General features: G+C 29.6%; 1 protein-coding gene across 1 annotated transcript; it reads right to left on the reverse strand.

The window, feature by feature from the left end:
- Window positions 1-323: 323 nt before the first annotated feature.
- Window positions 324-21,274, reverse strand: LOC142323782 (uncharacterized). Its single transcript, XM_075363986.1, has 6 exons — window positions 21,056-21,274; window positions 20,294-20,570; window positions 18,647-18,786; window positions 14,857-15,156; window positions 10,174-10,297; window positions 324-6,266 (listed from the first exon to the last, which is right to left on the reverse strand). The coding sequence occupies exons 1-6, from the start codon at window positions 21,136-21,138 to the stop codon at window positions 6,117-6,119; spliced, it is 1,074 nt and encodes a 357-aa protein (XP_075220101.1). The 5' UTR covers window positions 21,139-21,274; the 3' UTR covers window positions 324-6,116.
- Window positions 21,275-21,410: the final 136 nt, after the last annotated feature.

Below are 21,410 nucleotides of genomic sequence, written 5' to 3' on the forward strand. Positions count from 1 at the left end.
TTTTTAGTTTTAATTTCTTACAATTCACACATAATACAAGACGGTTTGGAATCTTATATCAAGGATATTTAAGTAGCTCCGTAAACTAATAAAGATTACAATGTGTACACATAGATATATGTTCAAGTAATTCACAATTTACTAATTATAATAATAAAAATACTGAATATTGTAAAATATCTTATTACTTAATAACATTTACGCAATTATGTGTATGAGAAAGATGAATGTGATTAATCACAATTATAAAATTCACTTATTATATTATAATAAATGTATTTAAATCAGTTAAAACAATACATTAGCTCAAATTATGGAAACAATTCATTATTATTAACAAAAAAAGTAGAATTTTTTTTGGTTCACAATTTACATTTTCAGTAAATATATAGTCAACAAAAAAATTGTGAAAAAATCAGTTTGGTTACAAAAAAATTAATCAGATAAAGGCAGAGCACATGCATAAAATTTCAAAAATTATTTTTGAGAAGTTTTTACAAGTCGCAAAGGTAAATTTTAATCTTAACAAACCACTAAATAGAATAATCTCAATAAAAAAGAAATTTAAATTGAGTAAAAATTTGCATAAAAAAAGTAGCACTGTTGTATCGAGGTTGGCAAGAAAGTAATTTCAGTTTTCACAAATACATAGCTTCATGTTTGTTTTAAGGAACTTCTGTTAATGTTTTGATATTTTCTTTTGGCATTCACTTTTAGGATACTTTATTTTATTTGCACCTGTTAGTTTATGGTCAATTTTAACATGGAGTGCAAAAACAAACATTTTCAACACATTTTATTTTTTATTACTGTAAGACAAGAAAGCGCGAGGCTCACAAAGATGTAAGTGAAGTTTATGGTGTTGATTGCCTAACAGAATGCACACATCAAAATTTGTTTAGAAAATTCCATTCTAGAGATTTTTCACTCAAAGATGACCAATGTCTTGGTTGACCCACTGAAGTTGTAAAAGACCAAATCAAAGCCATAATTAAATCAGATTATCATATAACAGTGCAAGAGATTGAAGAGAGGTTAAATGCATCACACACAACAATTGAAAATCGGACCGAATGTCTTGAATTCATTAAGAAGCTGGATATTTGGGTTCTGCATGAACTAAAGAGATTCACTTAACACAAAGAATCAATACTTGTGATATGCATTTCAAATACACTGAAATCGAACCTTTTTGAAATGAATTATCACTGGTGATGAAAGATGGATCATCTACAATAACATCAATTTAAAATGATAGTTCAAATGTGATGAACCTCAAGCCGCATTTAAAGCTGATTTTTATTTTATTTATTTATTAAATCAGGTCATAAATATATAAAAGATAATATACATACATAAAAAGTTACATTCATATTTATCCTGCAGAGATGCACATGGGCATCTGTACACAGCTTGATGTATAAAAAACTTAATAACATCATAAACAATTCTAGTAACTTAACAATTAATGACTTAGATTAATACTTAACCTACATAAGTAAATTATAAAAATTAGATTTTCTAGTTCATTATATAGTTATTGTTGGATGTGAGAATTATCTATTACCAATTTACAAAAGAAAACTATTCTTCAATACCTTATTTATTGTGAACCAAATTTCTAAATTTTTTTAAACAATTCTTGATATCAAAGTTTTATAAGTCAGAAGTTTATGACATATAACAGACATGTACAAATGTTTTTTTTTTGTTGCTTTTTCAGTAGAGACTTTAGGTAACAGTAAAATTTACATCTTGTAACTTAAATATTTTGTAGGTACAAGATTCAGTGCATATTTTTGTTTAAGATTTAAAGGAATAATCCTACTGGCAGTATTCATTTCAGTTATTATTTTTATCATTTTGATGTGTACATGACAAAATTTTTAAGTCATTTGTTCGCACTTTTCCATGCAATTACACTGTATGAATGCTAAGTAAAGTTTGTGTATGACCATAAACTATTTTATTAATTATCTTTTTTAGCCTATATAATATATAGGCTAAAAATATACACATAAAAATAAATATAATATTATAAAAATATATAGGCTATATAATACATATTTGTCTTCTGTAATAAATTACGATTTGAAAATCCCTCTAAGATATTGATTAAAATACGCCTTAATACTTTGTATTTTCAACCCTTTTAACAGTTTCATTATTAAGTTTTATTTTCAAAATCTATGGGTAAAAGATCATGGAGAGCGGAAAAAGTTATGCAAACTGTCTTATCTACATTTAAAGACAGCATATTCGAATCTAATCAATTTTTTATATTATTTAAGAGATGTTGTAACTTATATTTTACATTATTCCAGTTAAATGAGCATAATACTGCTGTGTATCTCCACAGGAAATAATTGTGGAATCATCATCCGAGTTTCAACTAAAATTGTCATTTATTTACATAATAAATAACAGTGATCCTAGCATAGTACTCTGTGGTACTCCAATGTTCAATGTAATAATTACCTCACTTTTAGTATTTTTTTATTTTTAATACTCTTTTATCATTTTTAAAGTAACTCCTCTATTTCCAGTTTATCAATTTAAGTAAAAGCGAATGATTTACTGTGTCAAAAGCCTTAGCAAGATCAATAAACACAGCAGCAACAGACTTTTTCCCATCTCAATTTTTAATACATACTGTACTATTTTTGCATTTGTAGCTTCAATTCCTATAGGAGTTTCTCTACTGAAGCCAAATTGCAAATTAGAAAATATGTTGTTTTTATCCAACATATTTAACAATTCAACCAAGCAATAGTTTTTAAAAACTTTTAGTGAAATTAGAGACTAAGAAGACTGATCTGTAATTAGTTGCTAGTTTATAATTTCTAGATTTAAAAACAGGAGTTACTTCAGCTATAATTTATTTATATACATTAGGGGTTCAACAATATATAGCAAAATCAACTTCCATACATTTGCATTTGTACTATCTATTACTCCATATGTATTTTTTAATTATAAAAGTGTTTAATATCTCACTGGCAGGTACTGGTTTTAAAAATATACTATATGTTAACATTTTTTGACTTTCAGTTAGATGACTGATGAGTTCTTATAAATTTTGCTTGAAATTTCTTCACCAACACTTCCAAAATAATTAGATAGTCATTATTATTCATCATATATGTACATTGTGGTTTTTATTATTAATTATAACATTTATTTCAGCTCTAGTTTTTTTTGGCCTTCAAATTTTATTGTTAAAAATTTCTATATTTTTCTAGAATCACTAACAATTTTTTTAATTATTTTTTTCGTAATTAAATGTAACAATTCTAAGTAGTTTATATAGTTTAGTTTTATACATTTTACATCTATCTTTCAATTTTTTTTATTATTAGGGTTATTTTTCCATTTTTTATACAATCTTTCTTTTATTTTTGTTGACTTAATAAGACCACTACTTATCAAAGTCTTTCTAGGTTTACTTTTGTTTTTTACCCTGATGGCTGACTTCATTATAATTTCATCAACTGACTTTATTGAAAAGTCTGTTGCAAGATCTTGGTCATGCAACATAGAAATATAATAAAAATAACATCACGCTGTATATTTGGTAGGATTACAAAGATGTGTTTTTTAAGCTGCTTCCAAGGAACCAAACAATTAGTTCAGATGTTTACTGTAAACAACTAATGAAACTGGAAGAAATCAAAGAAAAATAACCAGAACTGGCAAGTCGCAAAAGAATCTTATAATAATGCAATCTTAAGATAATGCAAGATCTCACACATCTTTGGTAACTAATGGAATATTATTAGAGCTTGGTTGAGAAGTGATGTCTCATTCCCCATATCTTACACAATCAGATTACCATTTATTTATAGTTCACAAAACTGTTTGAATGGTTAAACTTTCACTAATGATGATGACCTGAGATCGCACTTGGTTCAGTTTTTTGCTGATAAGGATCAGAAGTTCTATGAGCGTGGAATCATGAAGTTGTCAGAAAGGTGACAAAAGGTTATCAGATAAAATGGAAAATATATTTTATTTTTTATAAAAACAAAATTGAATTTTATTTCACACTACAAAACTGAAATTACTTTCTTGCCAACCCAATAATTATTTTAAAAAGAAATGGAACCGACATCAAGACCATGTAATGTGATGCATGTATATAGAATTATAAGATTCCTACTGATACTGTGTATTATATATAATGTATATTGTCTGTATTATGTATAAAATATATCTGAAAGGTTTAAAATGAGATATCTCAATTTTTTATGATTTTATTAACCCCTTACTGGTTTATTTTTTTATCCAGAAATTAATGTCATCTTGGTCTATTTTTGTTTTTTTTTTTTTTGTTTAATGTATGTATTTTGATTAATAATGAAATGACATAATCTGTAATTTAAAAACAATTTTTTTGCATGCAAAATATATTTTATTACACACACGTGTGCATGCACATACACGCGCGTGCACACACACAATATTCACAGAATTTCAGTCAAACATATATACAAAATATTTATGCAATTAATTTTATAATTTTACCTACACAAAAAATATTTACATAATTATACATTTGCATACTGATATATTTAAAGAATTTTGTGATATAAGAAATATAATGCTCACAGTCTGACTACATCGAACACCGTAAATAAACAACTCATAATTACAGATGGGTCAGCTGATTACAATCAAATACACTTGAAAATTCTCACTTTACACTGAATTAAAACTAACAACTAGCGTTATCTATCATTGCAGAGTACTACTAAAACAAATGTATGTAAAATGACAATATTATGACAGAGAATGAATTAAAACCAGACAAAAGGTTCAGTATTCTAACATCAGAATATTCTGACAAAGGCCCTAATCATGCACATTGGCTATGTCGGAATATCCCGTCAAAGTAAGTGGTTAATGGTTAATATTCACTGGTAAGGGGTTTTAATGGTGCTACACATCTTGTGCAGAAACTCGCATTACCTGCCCTACAGAAGTCCATATAACATCATCAAACATGACGCATACTCTTATAGAATATCAGGATTCTGATATTCCCTATCTACCTGCTGGATGGAAAAAATCGATTTTTGTCAATTTTCAGACCATTTTTTGTGTCTAAAAAATATTTTTTAACAACATGGTATCATCATGATAAGCAGCTGCATCAATTTCAAGATTTATTTTGATCGGATTAATAGGAAAAAAGTTATACACAAACAAACATAAAAAAATATATACAGGTCAAATATATAAATTCCTTTTTTGAAGTCAGTTAAAAATTGGTCATTGAGGCTTATGTTAAGGCCTCAATAAAAATATTTGTTTATCATTCACTACCCAATTGTTCTACTCTCAGTCCTTCTTCCTACTTTAGGTTCCATGGATATAGATCGTATCCATAATGAGTGTGCCAGAGTATAATGGCATCCTAACCAGAGACATTAAACCTTATCAATGATAAAAACAGAGTTATTATTCACTTGTAAAAAAGAAAGTTATGAAGAACATTTTTGTAACACCTATGCAATCTCCAGCTGATCATGTTTAGACAGTGACTTAAACATTAATAATCAATGTGCCTAGGGATTCAAACCCAGTTAAAAGTAACTGCTTTGAATGAGGTACAGCAATAACAAAAAGCAACTAACTGGCTAATGATGTCATTAAATGGTTAACAGCTCACCAATTTGGTCAGCAATTAATATATATAATAATCTTAACATTTCTAGGGCACTAACTGATTATTTATTATTTGAATCAGTTAAATGGAAAAAAGTAAAGGTCAGAATGCACATAGATATAGTACAAGAGGAGTAGCACACTAATATAGGGGGAAAAGCCTTTATATTTTAATAATTTTTATTAATTGAATCCAGTAATTAATTACATGAATAGATCTGTTAGAATAAAATCAACATGCCTTCTACTATCCATAAAAAATATCTGCAACCATAAAATGAGCTACTTTATAATGTAACTTAAAAAATAAATAAGAATATGGCATCAAGTTTTCTAATTTTTACATTTAAATAAATAACTAACTAACTAAATAGACACATATCCATTCACACATACATATACTCATTATGTTTAAAGTATTAATATAAAAATATTGCATAATTCTGAGGTCATGAACTAGCAGCGGTCGTTGGAGCAGCTGCTGTTGGACTTTTATTTTTTGTTTTATTATTTTCAATATCTGAATCATCACTACTCGAATCATAACCAGATGGTGGTGAAAGTTCCTCATCAGATGTGTCTTCCTTTGGCTTTTTAACCTGAAATTAAAAGTAAATAAATAACATTTACTCATGTATTCTAATAAATATGTATACAGCCTTGACAATTTCTGTTAACTAATGAACAGAAAATCACTGCACAGGAATAACTTCAACAACAACATTTTAAACAAACTAACTAAAATAAGATATTTATTTTAACCAATTTATTCTAAGTATTCGTAATTGTTATGATCGCAAACATCAAAATAACTTTTCTTCATACTTCAAACTAATACCATCTATTAAGCTATATATGGGCCTTATTTTTTTCCTGCAAAGCTCACAAAAACATTCCAAAAAACCTAATACAATTGATAAAACTGATATTACCGTGAAATATTTACACACTGGGTGAAACTTCTTCTTCTAGTAGGCAAGGTATTCAAAACCTTTTTGTGTGTAAATAATAAAATATTATTATTACTATTATTTCCATGTTAGTCACTAAAAACCATAATGTAAAATTTACTGTATTTTTGTAACAAATGGACTGCAATCCATACTTATAACTACTCTAACTTTATCAACACATAATTTTCATCAAATGCGATAAATATTTACTTTAGCTAACTCATTTTGAGACACCAGTTATAACGTTATGATAAGACAGCAATGTTAAAAGTTGACAGCAATTATATAAGAAACAGATTATTTTAAACCTTATACTTCAAGAAAATGAAAAAATCATATCTAAAAAAAAAAATGATTCAGTACAATAGAAAATAATATTTTATAATGCTGTTAAAAACACACTGTAGTTAGAAAAGTCTTTGTCATGAAAGTAAATTTCAAAAATTTACAGAAAAAACTTTGCAACCAATTAAATAAAGAGTTATTGTATGATGAGGTGAGGGACACTGAATAGAAACAATCTGCCAAAATACTTGCCACTGTAGAAGGTGATGTAAGGAGTTCTCCTTCATGAATCAATCCAAGAACGGACTGATGATCCACAGATTGTATGGACTTTTTCCCACACAGCAAATGTGGAAGTAGTACGTGAGATGGTATCCATGTATTTCCTCCATGACTTCCTCCTAGCATCCAAGCATAACCGATGACATAATGCTCTAGCCTTACGGTACAAATCTAAATTTTCATTTGTAGGTCTGAGGTTAAATTTGCACAGTGCTTGTTGTCGATTGCTAAGAGCGTTTCAGCAATCATCCACCACGGAACGGAAAGACGTCTTGGATTTCCTGAAGTTTGTGGGATATATCTATTAGCATTCTCAAGTATCAGAGACGTAAAAGAGGTAAGTTAGTCAAGCGCTTCTGCATCATTGTCACATTGTGGTGGGAAGGCTTTATGGTAACCAATTCAATCTGCTTTTTCAACAATCCATCTCCATGGCCTTTTAACTCACCTTGCGGTCGACACCAAAAGCTATAATAATTGGCCTGTGGTCACTGCCATGAAGGTCGTCACAAGAAGACCAATTAAGTCGAAGGAGTAAATTTGATGAGCATAAGGAGAGGTCGATGTTTGACAGTGTACCAGACATTGAGGACATGAATGTGTATGACCCATCATTCAGCAAACAAAGGTCCAAGTCTCGTCTCACTCTGGTCATTATATTTCCTTGAGAGGAGCAGAAAGATGAGTCCCAAGAAATATGGTGGTCATTGAAGTCTCCTACTATTAACGATGGCGATGGGATTTGTATGAGGAGATTTTATATTTATAGAGCACTGAACTCAGAGTTCAGGGAGAGATAGAAATTGCAGATATGCAATTTAAAGGGGACTCAGATTTTTACAGCTACAGCAGGAATGAGGGTAGCTAGTGTTAGCCTTGTAGCTGACATCTCATGCCGCACAGAAATAGCAACACCACTGCTCTCTCTACTAACTATAAAACAATTGTATCTCTCACAAGTATAGTCTCAGAGTGTTACCGCATCTTGTTGTAATAGATGCATTTCTTGTAAGCACATTATTAATGGTTCATGTGTGCACATCAACATTCTAATATCTTCAATGCGGGACCGAAGACCTCTAACGTTCCACTGAATATTGCTCATAAAGGTAGTTAGATATAGAAATACAGATAAATATATATGAAAAAATTAGTTGTAAGTGATTCAAATTTTTTGTTTTAAAAACCTCTGATGTCCTGGGATCGGGCGGTTTCTCTACCATATCCTCCAGTAGATGTGGTATTGGAGGGGGAGATTTTGAAAAATGGGAAGCTGCAGACATCCCAGAGGAGATGGTTATGTGGACTCTCTTAACAGGGAGCTTACCACCAGTTTATTTACTCCTGTTCACAAATAAAAAACTTTAGGGACAGGAACTTTCAGAAGGATTCCACTAGTGTTAGTTTCACTACCTGTAACTACAGACTTCTTATTCATCTTCATTAACTCAGAAATAGTTACAGAAGTGAAGCAACCTGATCAGATAACACCTGAACAAGCTTTTTCAGCTCACTGCAGGATCTGCACTGTTGGTTGCCTGAATTTACAGGAGCTTTATCTCCTGTAAATTATCTGGTTTAATTAGGTTCTGAGAGCTAAGTATCTTTACATTCTCTTCAGGCGGCTGGGAAAGAAATCTTTTGCTCAGTACATATTTTAATGATTGCCTTCTCTTCTTTAAAAGTTGGGCAATCTTGAGCTCAAGCTAAATGTGTTCCACCACACTTAGCATATTTTTCTTCTTCCTGGCAGTTGGTGACGTTGTGACCTTCTTTCGCACATCAAGCACAAATTGCAGTCTTTGAACAAGAAGTTGTGGTATGACCGTACCCTTGACATTGGAAACATCTTCGTGGGTTGGGGATAAAAGGTCACACCAGAACCGACAGATAACCCACTTTAATCTTCTCTGGTGGTACTGGAAGATTAAAAATTAATATAAGGGAAGGATATAAGTGGAATATATCTTCCACTCTGATCTGCCATTTCTTTATTGTTTTCACCTCCACAACTTCCTTGTTACAAAGTTCATCAGCAATTTCATTTATATCAATCTCCAGAAGGTCGCGGCAAAAAATTACTCCCCTGCTGGTATTTAGTGTCTTGTGGCATATTGCACTTATGTTTACGCCGCCCATATTGCTGCAACTGCTCATCATTAAAAGTTTATATCAGAATCGTTCCGTCTCGTAGTTTTCTGATGTTCTTCAGAGAACCAATAGAAACGGTTACACATTTGTTAATCAGGAAAGGCAAGACCTTTTGGAAGAAGCCACCCTCCTGATTATTCCGAAGAATAACATAATGAATATTCATATATTTTAGATTTAATTCATTAGAATTCAGTATATTCTCTTCTGCAGTAATATTATCCTTGTCAGACAAAGCTGACCGAGGTCTTTTCAGTAGACTAAAATCGGTGGTTTTTACAGATGAACCACCAACTGCCATAGGATTTATTTTTGGAACTGAAATTTTGGTCCCACAAGTACCAGCAATATAACGAACCACTCCAGCAGAGCTCGCGCGAACTGGAGCTAGAGCTAAATACAACTGGGTTCGCCCCGATGCCCAGAGGATATTGTTTGAGGCTCATTATGTAGAGCCATTCACCCATTAGCATGATAGTTTCCACCTCAGGTTATAGTTGCGCTTCGTAAGGTGTAACAACATTACTGAGTGTACGTGTAAGAAGAAATTGTGTAGAATGTTGTAATGTAGTTATGTAAGGGTATATGCTGTAAATTGTGTAGTGTGTATATAAAGTGTTCTGCAGCTCAGTGTGTAGTGGGAAGAAAAACTGCAGAGGCTAGGTCCATGGGGACACCAACCCCCAAAGTCTTAAAGAATAAGATTCCCTGTCGGAGAGAAAGCATTTCTGTATTATATTATTCCTTAAGTGCTAAAAAAACAATAAATATTTTGCTTAATTTGATTTTTATTAGTAAAGAAATAATTCAATAACTAATAAAATAACAATTGTACCGGTTTATAATTTGCAGGAGGCCGAACTTTTCTCTTACACCTATAGATTGGTATGTATTTTTCTGCTGCAGTCTGAACTCTACGTATATCAAAATCTTGGTCAACTCTTCTCACTGTCTGCAACCTAAAATAAAACAATATTAATAAAATTTATAATTAAAAATATTATTAAATACAACATAATAAAAATCACTATAAGTTTATATTAATCTAAACATGAATGTTTTTTTTAAAATTGGACTTACTATGATTAAACTAGGAATCCTATATCGATTACCATCAGTGATACGGAGTATGAGGGTTGTTTAATAATTAAAAATACAAATGACTATAAAAAAATTATTATTTATTCAATGATAATGAAACAAAAAATATTTTTCAGTACAATTCTCGACTACATTTCAGCATTTGTCTTTAAGCTTTCTTATTCCAGTAGTAAAAAATTTTCATCTCTGTGTCCAACTCATTCTTGACTTGTTCACAGTTGCCAAACTTAGTGCCACATAAAAACTCTTTGAAAGGACCAAATAAAAACAAATTTGATGTTAAAAGATTGGGACTATAAGTTGGGTGTGGAAACATCTCCCAACCCAACTTTTGAATTTCCCATGTCTTTTGAGAGTATGGGGCAGTCATTTCAAGCAGAAGAATTTTACATTTTGAGAGAAAATTATGATGTTTCCTCCTAAATGCAGGTTTCACTTTATCTTCTAGTATTCACAATATATTACTAAATATTGAATTTACATTGGTCTTCCAAATAATTGCAATAGATTGGGCAACTATAGCCCCAAAACACTGATAGTATCACTTTATGTACTGATGAGTAGGTTTTTAATTTGTTTTGGTAGGTGAAGGCAGACGTTTCTATTCCATAATCTGATGCTTGGATGCCAGTTCAAAATAATAAATAAATTTCATCACAAGTTTATGCAACCTAAAAAACCACTACTTTCTACTAAAACTTTCATTTAAGTTTCATACAAATGTGAATTAGGATGCCTGATTTTGAGTCAATTGTCTTGAAACCCACCTTGAAAGTCTTTTGCAATAATTCACCTTTTTATGGATAATAGATTCAAAGTGCCAATACCAGCACTACAGTTTCAAGAATTCTCTAAATTTTTATGCATCTGCTCTTTGAGAATAAGATCATAAATGCAATTTTGTTAAGTGTAAATCGAAACTTTCACTGGTAATTGCTACACTGAAAATTGGTGATACTTGTTCTGCCGAATTTAAATTGTTCAATTCACTTAAAAACACTTTTGCAAGGTTAATACACTTTTCACCATACTGGTTTAACATCCAAGAGTAAATTTCAGGGGTTTTACACCTTCAGAAAATGAAATTTTTATCATATCACACTATTCTTTTTCCACAGTATATGCCTCAAGAGCTGAAACATTTAAATAGACAAAAGATGTTATAATGGAAATTCTTTTTTAACAGCGGATTTTCTGTCAGGAGTGCCAACTTGAATATCAGTTGCAGTTTATTCTATTAAACAGTTTTTCTGATATTGCTATTTGTAATTCATTGATAGATGATTAAATCATATTTTGTACTACTCTTGTTTTGTACTCACCCTGTACAGATCTATTAAATAATTTACTACTCTTCTAGCAGCATCTAGCTGAAACCTATCATTTTTTGTGTATATATTTTTTTTTAAATCAAAAACTGTTTATCAGAGAGAAGCATACTACTTACTACCATGCTTCCAGTAGCATGAAATTTTTCATGATGTGACCACATTACATACAAGGGTCATCCAGAAAGGAAAAAACATTTGCATATATAATTTGTAACCCCCAACCCATGAAGCTAAGCCAATTAGCTCCTGTAATATAAGATCAATCTGAGCAGTTTCATGACCATAAATAACTTTCTTAAGCTTTTAATTAAGTAAAGAAATAGAAATCTAAACTGAAATTTTAAGAATGCCCTCACTTTTAAATGCAAGAACAGTTCACTCCGTATAAATTGCAATATAAAACAGAGAATGTACTTCCTTTAAAATTGGTACCATTAGTAAAAACATTTCTGGTTCATCATCCTCACCACCATCAACATTTTACTTATTATTCTAAATTTCTTCTGTTAAAACTTCAAATAAATACTATGACAGAGCAGTAAGTAAAATTAGATGATAGTAAGTACCGTATTTATTCGACTACCCTCCGCCCCCGAATAAGCCCTGCACCGTGATTTTCCAGACCGAAAATCTAAAAAAAAAATTGAGTATATACTGGTATTTTAAAGTGTAACAGATATGATAAAAAAATACGTAAATACAAAAATATTCAGAAAGTAAAGCATTTAATTTGTTCATTTAAATTACAATATTAATATTACATTAATAATTAGTTACTTAAGTACTAGCTTAGTTCAGAATCAGTAGGCCAGTAAAACGATCATTTCAATATACTTTTTAATATAGGATTTTATTTTTAATTAATCACTGTCACTGTCAATGTCTGTAGAAGAGTTACCGGTAGTCTCCACATCGCTCTGCCAAAGGTCTTCACTACCATCAAGTTCATTAGATATTCCGCATTTTTAAAAAATTTTCCTTACTAATTCCATGGAAATACCTTCCCAAGCATCTTTTATATAAACACAAATCCGGTTAAAATCTGGGCGTTTAATTCTTCCTATAGGCATGAGAAAGAAATTTTCATCAGCCATCCATTTACTGTACAGTTGTTTTAATGCAGATTTGAACGGTTTATTAATGCAGACATCTAGTGGTTGCAATAGGGATGTCAATCCGCCTGGAATTATTACTTGGTCCGTCATAACCTTTTTTAAAATGTCTTTCACTTTATCAGTTGTATGCCCCCGATAACTATCCATTACTAGCATACCGGTATTTTTTTTAATTAAGTAAATCTCCTGATCGTTTTTGCCATACACACCTGATCCAATCTAAAATTAAGGTTTCGTCCATCCAACCTGATTCCTGTGCTCTGATAATAACTCCATTTACCTGTACGGTAGGAAGAGTTTTTACTTCTGATGCATCAGAAGTAACGCAAAGCATAACAGTACACCTTTGTTTTTCATTATCACCAGTGCGAATCGTAAAACCTTTTTCATCTTTTTTTGTTTACGGATTTGTCAAGTGGCATTTCAAAATATATGGGGGTTTGATCACCGTTTCCTATTTGAGAAGGCAAATACTCTTTATCTTTTCTAAGATTTATTATGTATTTATGAAAATGTAATATTTTTTGTTCATAAGCGTCTGGAAGTCGTTGAGAAATGGTCGTCTTTCATCTTATTGACAAATCATTTTGTGCAAAATATCGTGTTATCCATCCATGGCTTGCTTTAAAATCAACTTTATTCAATGATTTAGCGATTTCACGAGCATATAAATGACACATTTCTGTCATGACCGCATTTCCTTTTTTCCATAACACAGTCATACAATTTTTTTTCTATGTCTGTGTATTTTGGTTTTAAGCCACGAAAAGCCCTTTTATTACCAGTGCCTTTCACCAGAAGTTGTTTCTTCTTACACCAGTAAGATGGTGTAACTGATACTGTAACTGTAGTGTCATTAGAACCGGATACAGCCTGTACAGAATGAATCAGTTTTATAAAAATATGGTAACTTCGTTCCCATCGATAATATGAACAGGATGTTAATAATTAAGGATGTATTCTGTATAAGCAGCATCCAGTATTGATAAACGAAAGCCTAATGTAACTATATTTATGTGATTGAATTTAGGTACTTCTAAGAAAACGTTTACTTTACATAAATTATCCTGCTAAAGGCTACGTTTCAAGTAAGCCCTGCACCGTTATTTTTTCTCTCCAATTCCAATAAAAAAAGTGCAGGGGGTACTTGAATAAATACGGTATTCTACTGAAACTCTTTTATTATCTTCTTTAACTTCCAAAATATCAGTTATCACAACATCCTCTATTCCTGCAATGTAAATTTCTTTTTAAAGTAGTTTTTAAAAATAAATAATATTAATTCCTTCCTACAAGCTCCTTTTTTTCAACTAAAAAAAAAGATGTTTCTTTACTATACTATTTGTTTTTCTTCATTTCCTCATTTATTATTCAGATTATCATTTGCTTCACGTACTTTACTAGTTAAAAGTTTTGCCTGGGTCCTAATTCTTGGGAAACAGCTCATTATTGTGACATGTGCACTGATAATAAATTTATCAGTTACACACAGAACAGTAACTAAATAGTTTGTTATTTTCTCACTTTTTTAAACAAAACTTCTCAAAATTGTAATAATAAAACAAAAATATTCCAGTATAGGAACATTTCTTGTGCTGTGTTATGTAAATAAATTTGTACTTCCAATTTGATTAAATAAAACAATCTGATCCTATTAGTGGTTTAAAAACATGGAGTTTACTGTAGCAGCATAATCAATTGGTCAAAATGAATCAATTTCATAACATTCAAACTTCTCCCTATCTCTCATATTTTTAACATCAAAGTTATTAAATTATTCGTATAAGTGCTGTATCAGTTTATCAATAATTATATATTAATATTTTTTATCATAGCTAAGTTTGCAGTTTAAAATATTTTCCTTAATAAACAACTATAATAATTACCAAAAGAAAAGTGCAAGGCTTATTTCAGTAATCTATAAAAAAAATATAATCTATAAAGTAAAAAGAATAACAAAAAAATAAATACCTCTGCTCTTCACTGGTAACATATAAATCATCAGGTTTGTGATACATATTATGGTTTTTATATGCCTTTTCATTATAAAATAAAGCATCACAAGTTGTACATTTAAATAAATCATTGGGTTTACCATCTCGTTCATCTACACTGTGTTGCCGTTCTAAATGTTTTTGTAAATTAAACTTGACTATATACTCAATTCCACACAAATGGCAATAAAATACTGACTGTGGTTCACCAGCATTATTAATACGTATCTTTTTACTGGGCGGTGGTGTAACTATTGGCTTAAAAAGAGAGACAATCCTAAAAAAGTAATACAAGCAAAATATTAAAAAATTTAACCTTTAAATGAAGTTCATGAGTATATTACAAGTAAAGAAATACTAATTTAAATATTTATGACAATGCTAATTAATTTCTCAAACTTGGTACTGCTGATATGTTAATTAATTAAATAAATTAACAATTAATAAAATCCACCACATTGAAATAACATTAACAGCACATTGAAATATCCTCTAGATCTTTCGGCTTACTTGAAAGACATCATCATTAGTTAAAATATCAAATCGAAGTCAAAAATTAAAAATCTGATGTGGACACCAAATGACTTACTTTCATGACTTACGAAGAATATTGTCCAACAATATCAAAGGAGTAATGAACTAAAAGATAAGAACTCTTTGCAATTTATTACAGATTGGACACATATGCTTCAGTACATGTTGTTCTTGTGAAGGCCTATTTTTCAGTCATTCTGTAGTTAACTTTAATTTAGATAAAATTAAACTAGCAAATCCAAAAATAATATGATTCTAAATTATAATTTTCAATTAATATTAGATAATCAGTTGTTTCACTAACTCTATTATATATACATATATGTAATAATTGCCTATTAAATTACACATACATATTTCTAAAAGTACATAAAATTTTTATTTCACTAATAACTTTGATTTTTTTCATATTTTTTATTTTTATTTTTTTATTGTTATTATTGAATAATTATTTATTGTAAAAAAATAAAAAAGGAGATAAAGACTCATTCGAACCGATGTGCCTTCCCCTATAGATCTAAATATTTCATTAATTAAAATTTCATTTGGCTATAAACTCTGGAACCAATGAAGATAAGTATCACTTATGATATATTGCTGAAAACCTCACAGTGAGAGCTAATTACAGTTAAGAAAAAGTCCAAAGTTCAGATTTGTTTTTATTTTGGGCTTTTTTGGACAAATTTGGTTCAGTCGATTGCAATCAAAAGAAGAGGTGCACAACTAAATGTTATAACAGTCCTAAATCCAAAATTTCAACATACTACGGTTAATCGTTTTTGGGTTATGCAAGGTACGTACGTACATACATAAACACATACAAACGTACAGATGTCATGCCGAAACTAGTCAAAATGGATATTTCTGTTGAAATCTGAAATTTTTCGTGATCACAATACTCCCTTTTACAAGGAAGTAAAAATCGATGTTAAAATGTGTAAACAGTCATGATTGTCCGGTCCTAACAGTATACTCGAAGTAGTATATTTTGATAATTTAACTCCTGATGATGGCTTTCAAGCAACCTGAAAGATCTAGAAGATATTTCCATGTGCTGGTAAGGTGGATTTTAATAATTGTTAATATTATTTAATTAGACAATGCTAATGCATGTAACTCAAACAGAAATTTTCATAATCAAAAATTAAAAAGCATAAAAAACTTCCAGATATAGAAAATTTCAGTTATATTAATAGAAATATTTTTAATACTTTGGTAACAATTTTAACAATGTTACACTATTTACATATCAATGATTTTGAAGTTTAATAATAACATGCTTCAAATAAATGGTGAATAAGAAAATAATAATTTTAATAACCATTCAGTGGGAAGTTATGGTATAAACAAAACTTTTAAAATAACTGATAAATTAACCATTGTAAACAGGGAAAAAGTACTGTATTGTAAAAATCAATTCAATACAAGTTGCTGATATAGAATGGGGCCCATAAATGGTGTGCTAGCTAATTATTTTCTTAGTGGAATTACTATACTGTTCACCCCCCACACTGACACAAAATATTTTATTTAATATTTAATTCTATGTTCAAATATCAATTCATACAAATCATACAAAACACAAATCAGTTTGTTTTATGGTTAATTTATTACACACAATTTATTTTAAAAAAATGTAAAATAAAAATACACTTTAAACTGCACTGGGTAGTTTTGATTGGCTTTTTGCTGAGTATTTTCTGAGAAAACTTTAATGTTGTATGAGTCATGAAAGAAGAATATTTTTTTAGAGTTATCCGTCAATTAGATATTTTTTTTTTTTTTTTCAGAAATAGGTAAAAAGAAATTTCTACTTTTGCTCAGCAAAATAAGGTTTTTTTTTTAATATACTATGTGTTTTATAAACATTATTATGGATAAGTAAATAGTTTGATAATATCAATTAAAAATAGCATGAAAAAGAATTATTATCAAAAGAAGAATTTCCATTAAATGGTTAGGAAAATTGACTACCTCTTAGAAACAAGTGAAATGAATTCATGTAAATAAAGAATGCAATACATAGTCAAGAATCCCAGCCTTTTTATAGAAATTGTTTTTTCCAATCCTTCTAAATGCTGCTAATTGAAATAATGAAACTTTTAATGTGTTGTTAGAACACTTGGTTTGGGGCAAAAATCAATTCCTATATTCATAGAGCCAAAATAGTTTTTTTTTTAAATAGCCATAAACTGATACCAAACATCTGAAAATACTTAGTTTTTACATAGAACTTTTACAAGAAAACTTACAGGTATTATGGAAAATTATGTATTTAAAAATGCCGTATTTTTTAATCCTTTTTCAAATCAATTGCAACTTACAATACAGAAAAATCAATCTAATATAAATTCAATCTTTTTGCAACAAGCCAAAAATGAGCTTAAAGATCAAGATATACTTACTTTTTTAAAAAACATGAAATTTTAATAATTTTATCAAAAACAATTTGTTATATACGATATAATTCTTTGAAAACAAGATTTTTCTTTCACAATGCATATTAAGTATTTATTTTTTCAACTTTAGTATCCTATTTGTACATTATGAGAAAAATATCATACTGCTATGACTACCATTATTATCATAGCAGTTAAGCTATTATCAAAAAAATTTGAATGCTGAATTTATTATATATGTGTGTGTGTGTGTGTGTATGTGTGTATGTGTGTGTGCATGCATGCATGCACGCACACACACACACACGCACAGACAATATAAATCAACTTAATCCATCCAAGTACAGAAATAATAAAACTCTTAGCTTATTTTTTATTTAGAAATAAAGATAAATAAAAATAAGAGTTTTCTTATTTCTGTACTTGAGTGGATTAAGTTGATTTATATTATATATTTAAATTATTAGTGCAGAAGTCTTGAAAGAATTGATTTTAGAAACATAAACATAATAAATACGTATATATATATATTATCAGAAGAGAAATTGCTAATAAAACAGAACATTAAAACAACTTTCAATAGACAGAAATTATATTATTATTATATAAATTATCATCATAAGTACAAAATAATAGAATTATAAACCGAAGAAATGAAGTATAATAGTATTTACAGGTTAATTGTTTTATCATGCAAATGTTACGCACAACACATTTGTAGACAAATAAACTTTGAATACTTCACAGAAAACCATGTATTCTATTTCCAATAAACTTTAAAATTTTTGAAAACATACCAAATAGGCTATAATATTTATAATAATAGCAACTTACCTTTTATGAACAGATTTATAATGATATTCATAAGCTCCTCTATTATAAAACTGGACGTCACATACAACGCACGGATGTTGAATATCTGGTATCTGATCATCTGGTATTTTATGCCCATCTAAATGATTATCCCTATGAATCTAAAATAACAATACAGAAAAATTAATATAAGAGTAAATAAAAATCAAACTTTACTAAAAACTATATATTTTTGTTAGAAAAGTACTAGGAACAAATCAGTTATAAGTTTAATTTTCAACAAACTTTATTACATTAAGTATGACATGTTTGATAAGTCCATGCAAAATCAAGAAATGGCACTCGTAACAGATTCTTAGTTTCCTGCATTTCTGCTAGGAGCATACACAAAGTTTCAATTAGATAAATTCATAATTCTGTTGTTAGCAGTAGTTTAAATACATCAAGTATTATGATTTGTGAAAAATGGATAAAAGAGAATTTTAAATAGTCATCAAACATTACTTCTTGATTAAAGGCAAAATCACATAAGAAACTAAAGCCATACGATATAAAAATTATAGTGAATCGGCTCCATTAATTAGAACAAGTGGTTTGGTTGTTTCCAGTGTTCATGTGAGCACAATGACAGTGAATGTTCCAGACCACCTGTTGAGGTTACATCTGCAGAGAATATTGAAAAAATCCACGATGTGGTGATAGAGGTTAGAAAATTTAAACAACATGAGATTGCTAAGACAATAAGCATCTTAAATGAATGGGCTGCATTATATTTTGCGCAAATATTCACAAATGCAAAACTATCCATACGATTGGTACCACATTTACTCAAAATTTCAAAAACATAAATGAGTAAACATTAATCAGAATAGTTTGGGCAGTTTCAATGCACCCAAGAGAAATTTTTGTAGTTTTATAACAACTGATGAAGTTTGGATACTAATAACCTGCAACCAAGGAACACTGGGTTATAGTCGGAGAACTTATAACAAAGAATTAAAAAAACTGTTCCATCAGCAGAAAAAGGTGATGGCCAGTCTTGGAAAGCTCATGGCAAAATCTTCATTGACTTTCTGAGAAGGGTAAAACAAACACTGGGTAACAATATTATGCATCTTTACTGAAATTTCTAAATGAAGAAAACACAACTAACTACATTTGATGAAAAAGACAGTTTATTTTCTACAAGCTAATGCACAAGCTCACTTTTATGCAATTGTAACAATACTATTTGAATTTTACAACACTAAAATTCTTTTACGTTTCCCTACTTGCCAGATTTAGGACTTTTGGAGTATTATCAGCTTCCTTGCATGATGAAATGGCTTGATGGAAAGAGTATTATTCAAAATTACAAAGTTATTGCTAAATAATCAATCTATTTTTAATATATCAATAATCATACTGCAAGGATGGGATCAAAAACCATAGCCACTGTTGGACTAAGTATGTAAGATTGAAAGGAGATTGTGATGAGAAATAAAAAAAAATTCTGAAAACTGCCTTTTTTTTGCAGACTTATCAAACATTCCCCACACTAAAAATATAGGTAGCATAAATTGTAAATAAAAAAGATTTCACTATGAAAATTAAAAAATATATATATTATCAACTTATAAATCCACTACACAATATTACTTGTAGCGTCTACATAAAAACAATACATACCTTTAAAGGGAATTGCATGCCACATTGTGGGCAATAATGTTTAATTCCACTATTAGGATGTTTTCTAAATTTATGTTGTATTGCTAATGTATTACACTTGAATGATTCACCACAGACATCACATATTATGTCACCATTAACAAATTTGGAAGCACTGCCTTTTACATATGTTCCTTTTCCCTGCTGATTTTGACTAGATGATGGTGTTTGCAATGGTAATTCTAACTTTTTACCACGTGGATGCCCCTTAGCATCTATTTCATTATTAGCATGTTTCCTAAAACAATAATATATCATTAGCTTTTTATCACATATCGGTGATATAAAGGAATATAATGAACATCAACAGTTTCACAAGACCAAATATGTAGCTTTAGATTCATACCAAACAAAGTAAAATATATACCAAAAAAGCAATTGTTACATTATCCCAAAAATAAAGTAAAACCATTTGAAACATAATTAGTCATGTTAGGGAGTTTCTCATTGCTTGAAAATTATTGGCAGTACATCAGTTTCTGAAAGCGTGAACTTTGTAAGAAAACATAATAATCAAAGTTAAATGACGAGCAATTAACAATTGAAGCGTTAGTTTTTTTTTGTAATTTATATAAGGATTATCGATAATTATTAAAAAAATAGCAAAGATTTTTAGGTAAACTACAGAATTTACTTCAACAGGCTTCGCAATTTAAACTTAACATAACCCTTTTAGTTTATTACTTAAGATAATTTATTTCAAACATTCAAGCTAATACAAACCTGAAGTGTTCTTTTAACGCTTCTTTTGACTCTAATTTATTATTACATAAAACACATAAATGAGATCCTTCGTTATTTGACATTATTCAAGTAAAAATATGATCACAACTTTCCAACTAAACGCACAAATCATTTAAAAAACCGATACACAACACGCATCAATAACATTAACACCAACTACAATAATCCCCACGCCTCGCTCCTCGAACCCAAACATACAACATATGATCCTGAAACAGTCAATTTTTCTAATACTGATTTGAGCCGCTATAAACCTGTACTGCTTTATGAATTAGATAAAGCCGTAGACTTGGTTTTTGATCAGTAATTTTTTTGTGTTTACATGTAACAAAAT

The sequence above is a fragment of the Lycorma delicatula genome, chromosome 4 (genome assembly GCF_047948215.1).
Source record: "Lycorma delicatula isolate Av1 chromosome 4, ASM4794821v1, whole genome shotgun sequence".
NCBI classification, from domain to species: domain Eukaryota; kingdom Metazoa; phylum Arthropoda; class Insecta; order Hemiptera; family Fulgoridae; genus Lycorma; species Lycorma delicatula.

Excerpts from the sequence above, each read along its gene's own strand:
- LOC142323782 (XM_075363986.1), bottom strand. The coding sequence starts at position 21,138 with ATGTCAAATAACGAAGGATCTCATTTATGTGTTTTATGTAATAATAAA. Across the intron at positions 10,298-14,856 it reads GTTACCAGTGAAGAGCAGAG|GTTGCAGACAGTGAGAAGAG; the intron begins GTATTTATTTTT and ends GTTTTATTTTAG. Across the intron at positions 6,267-10,173 it reads CTCCTGCAAATTATAAACCG|GTTAAAAAGCCAAAGGAAGA; the intron begins GTACAATTGTTA and ends TTTTAATTTCAG.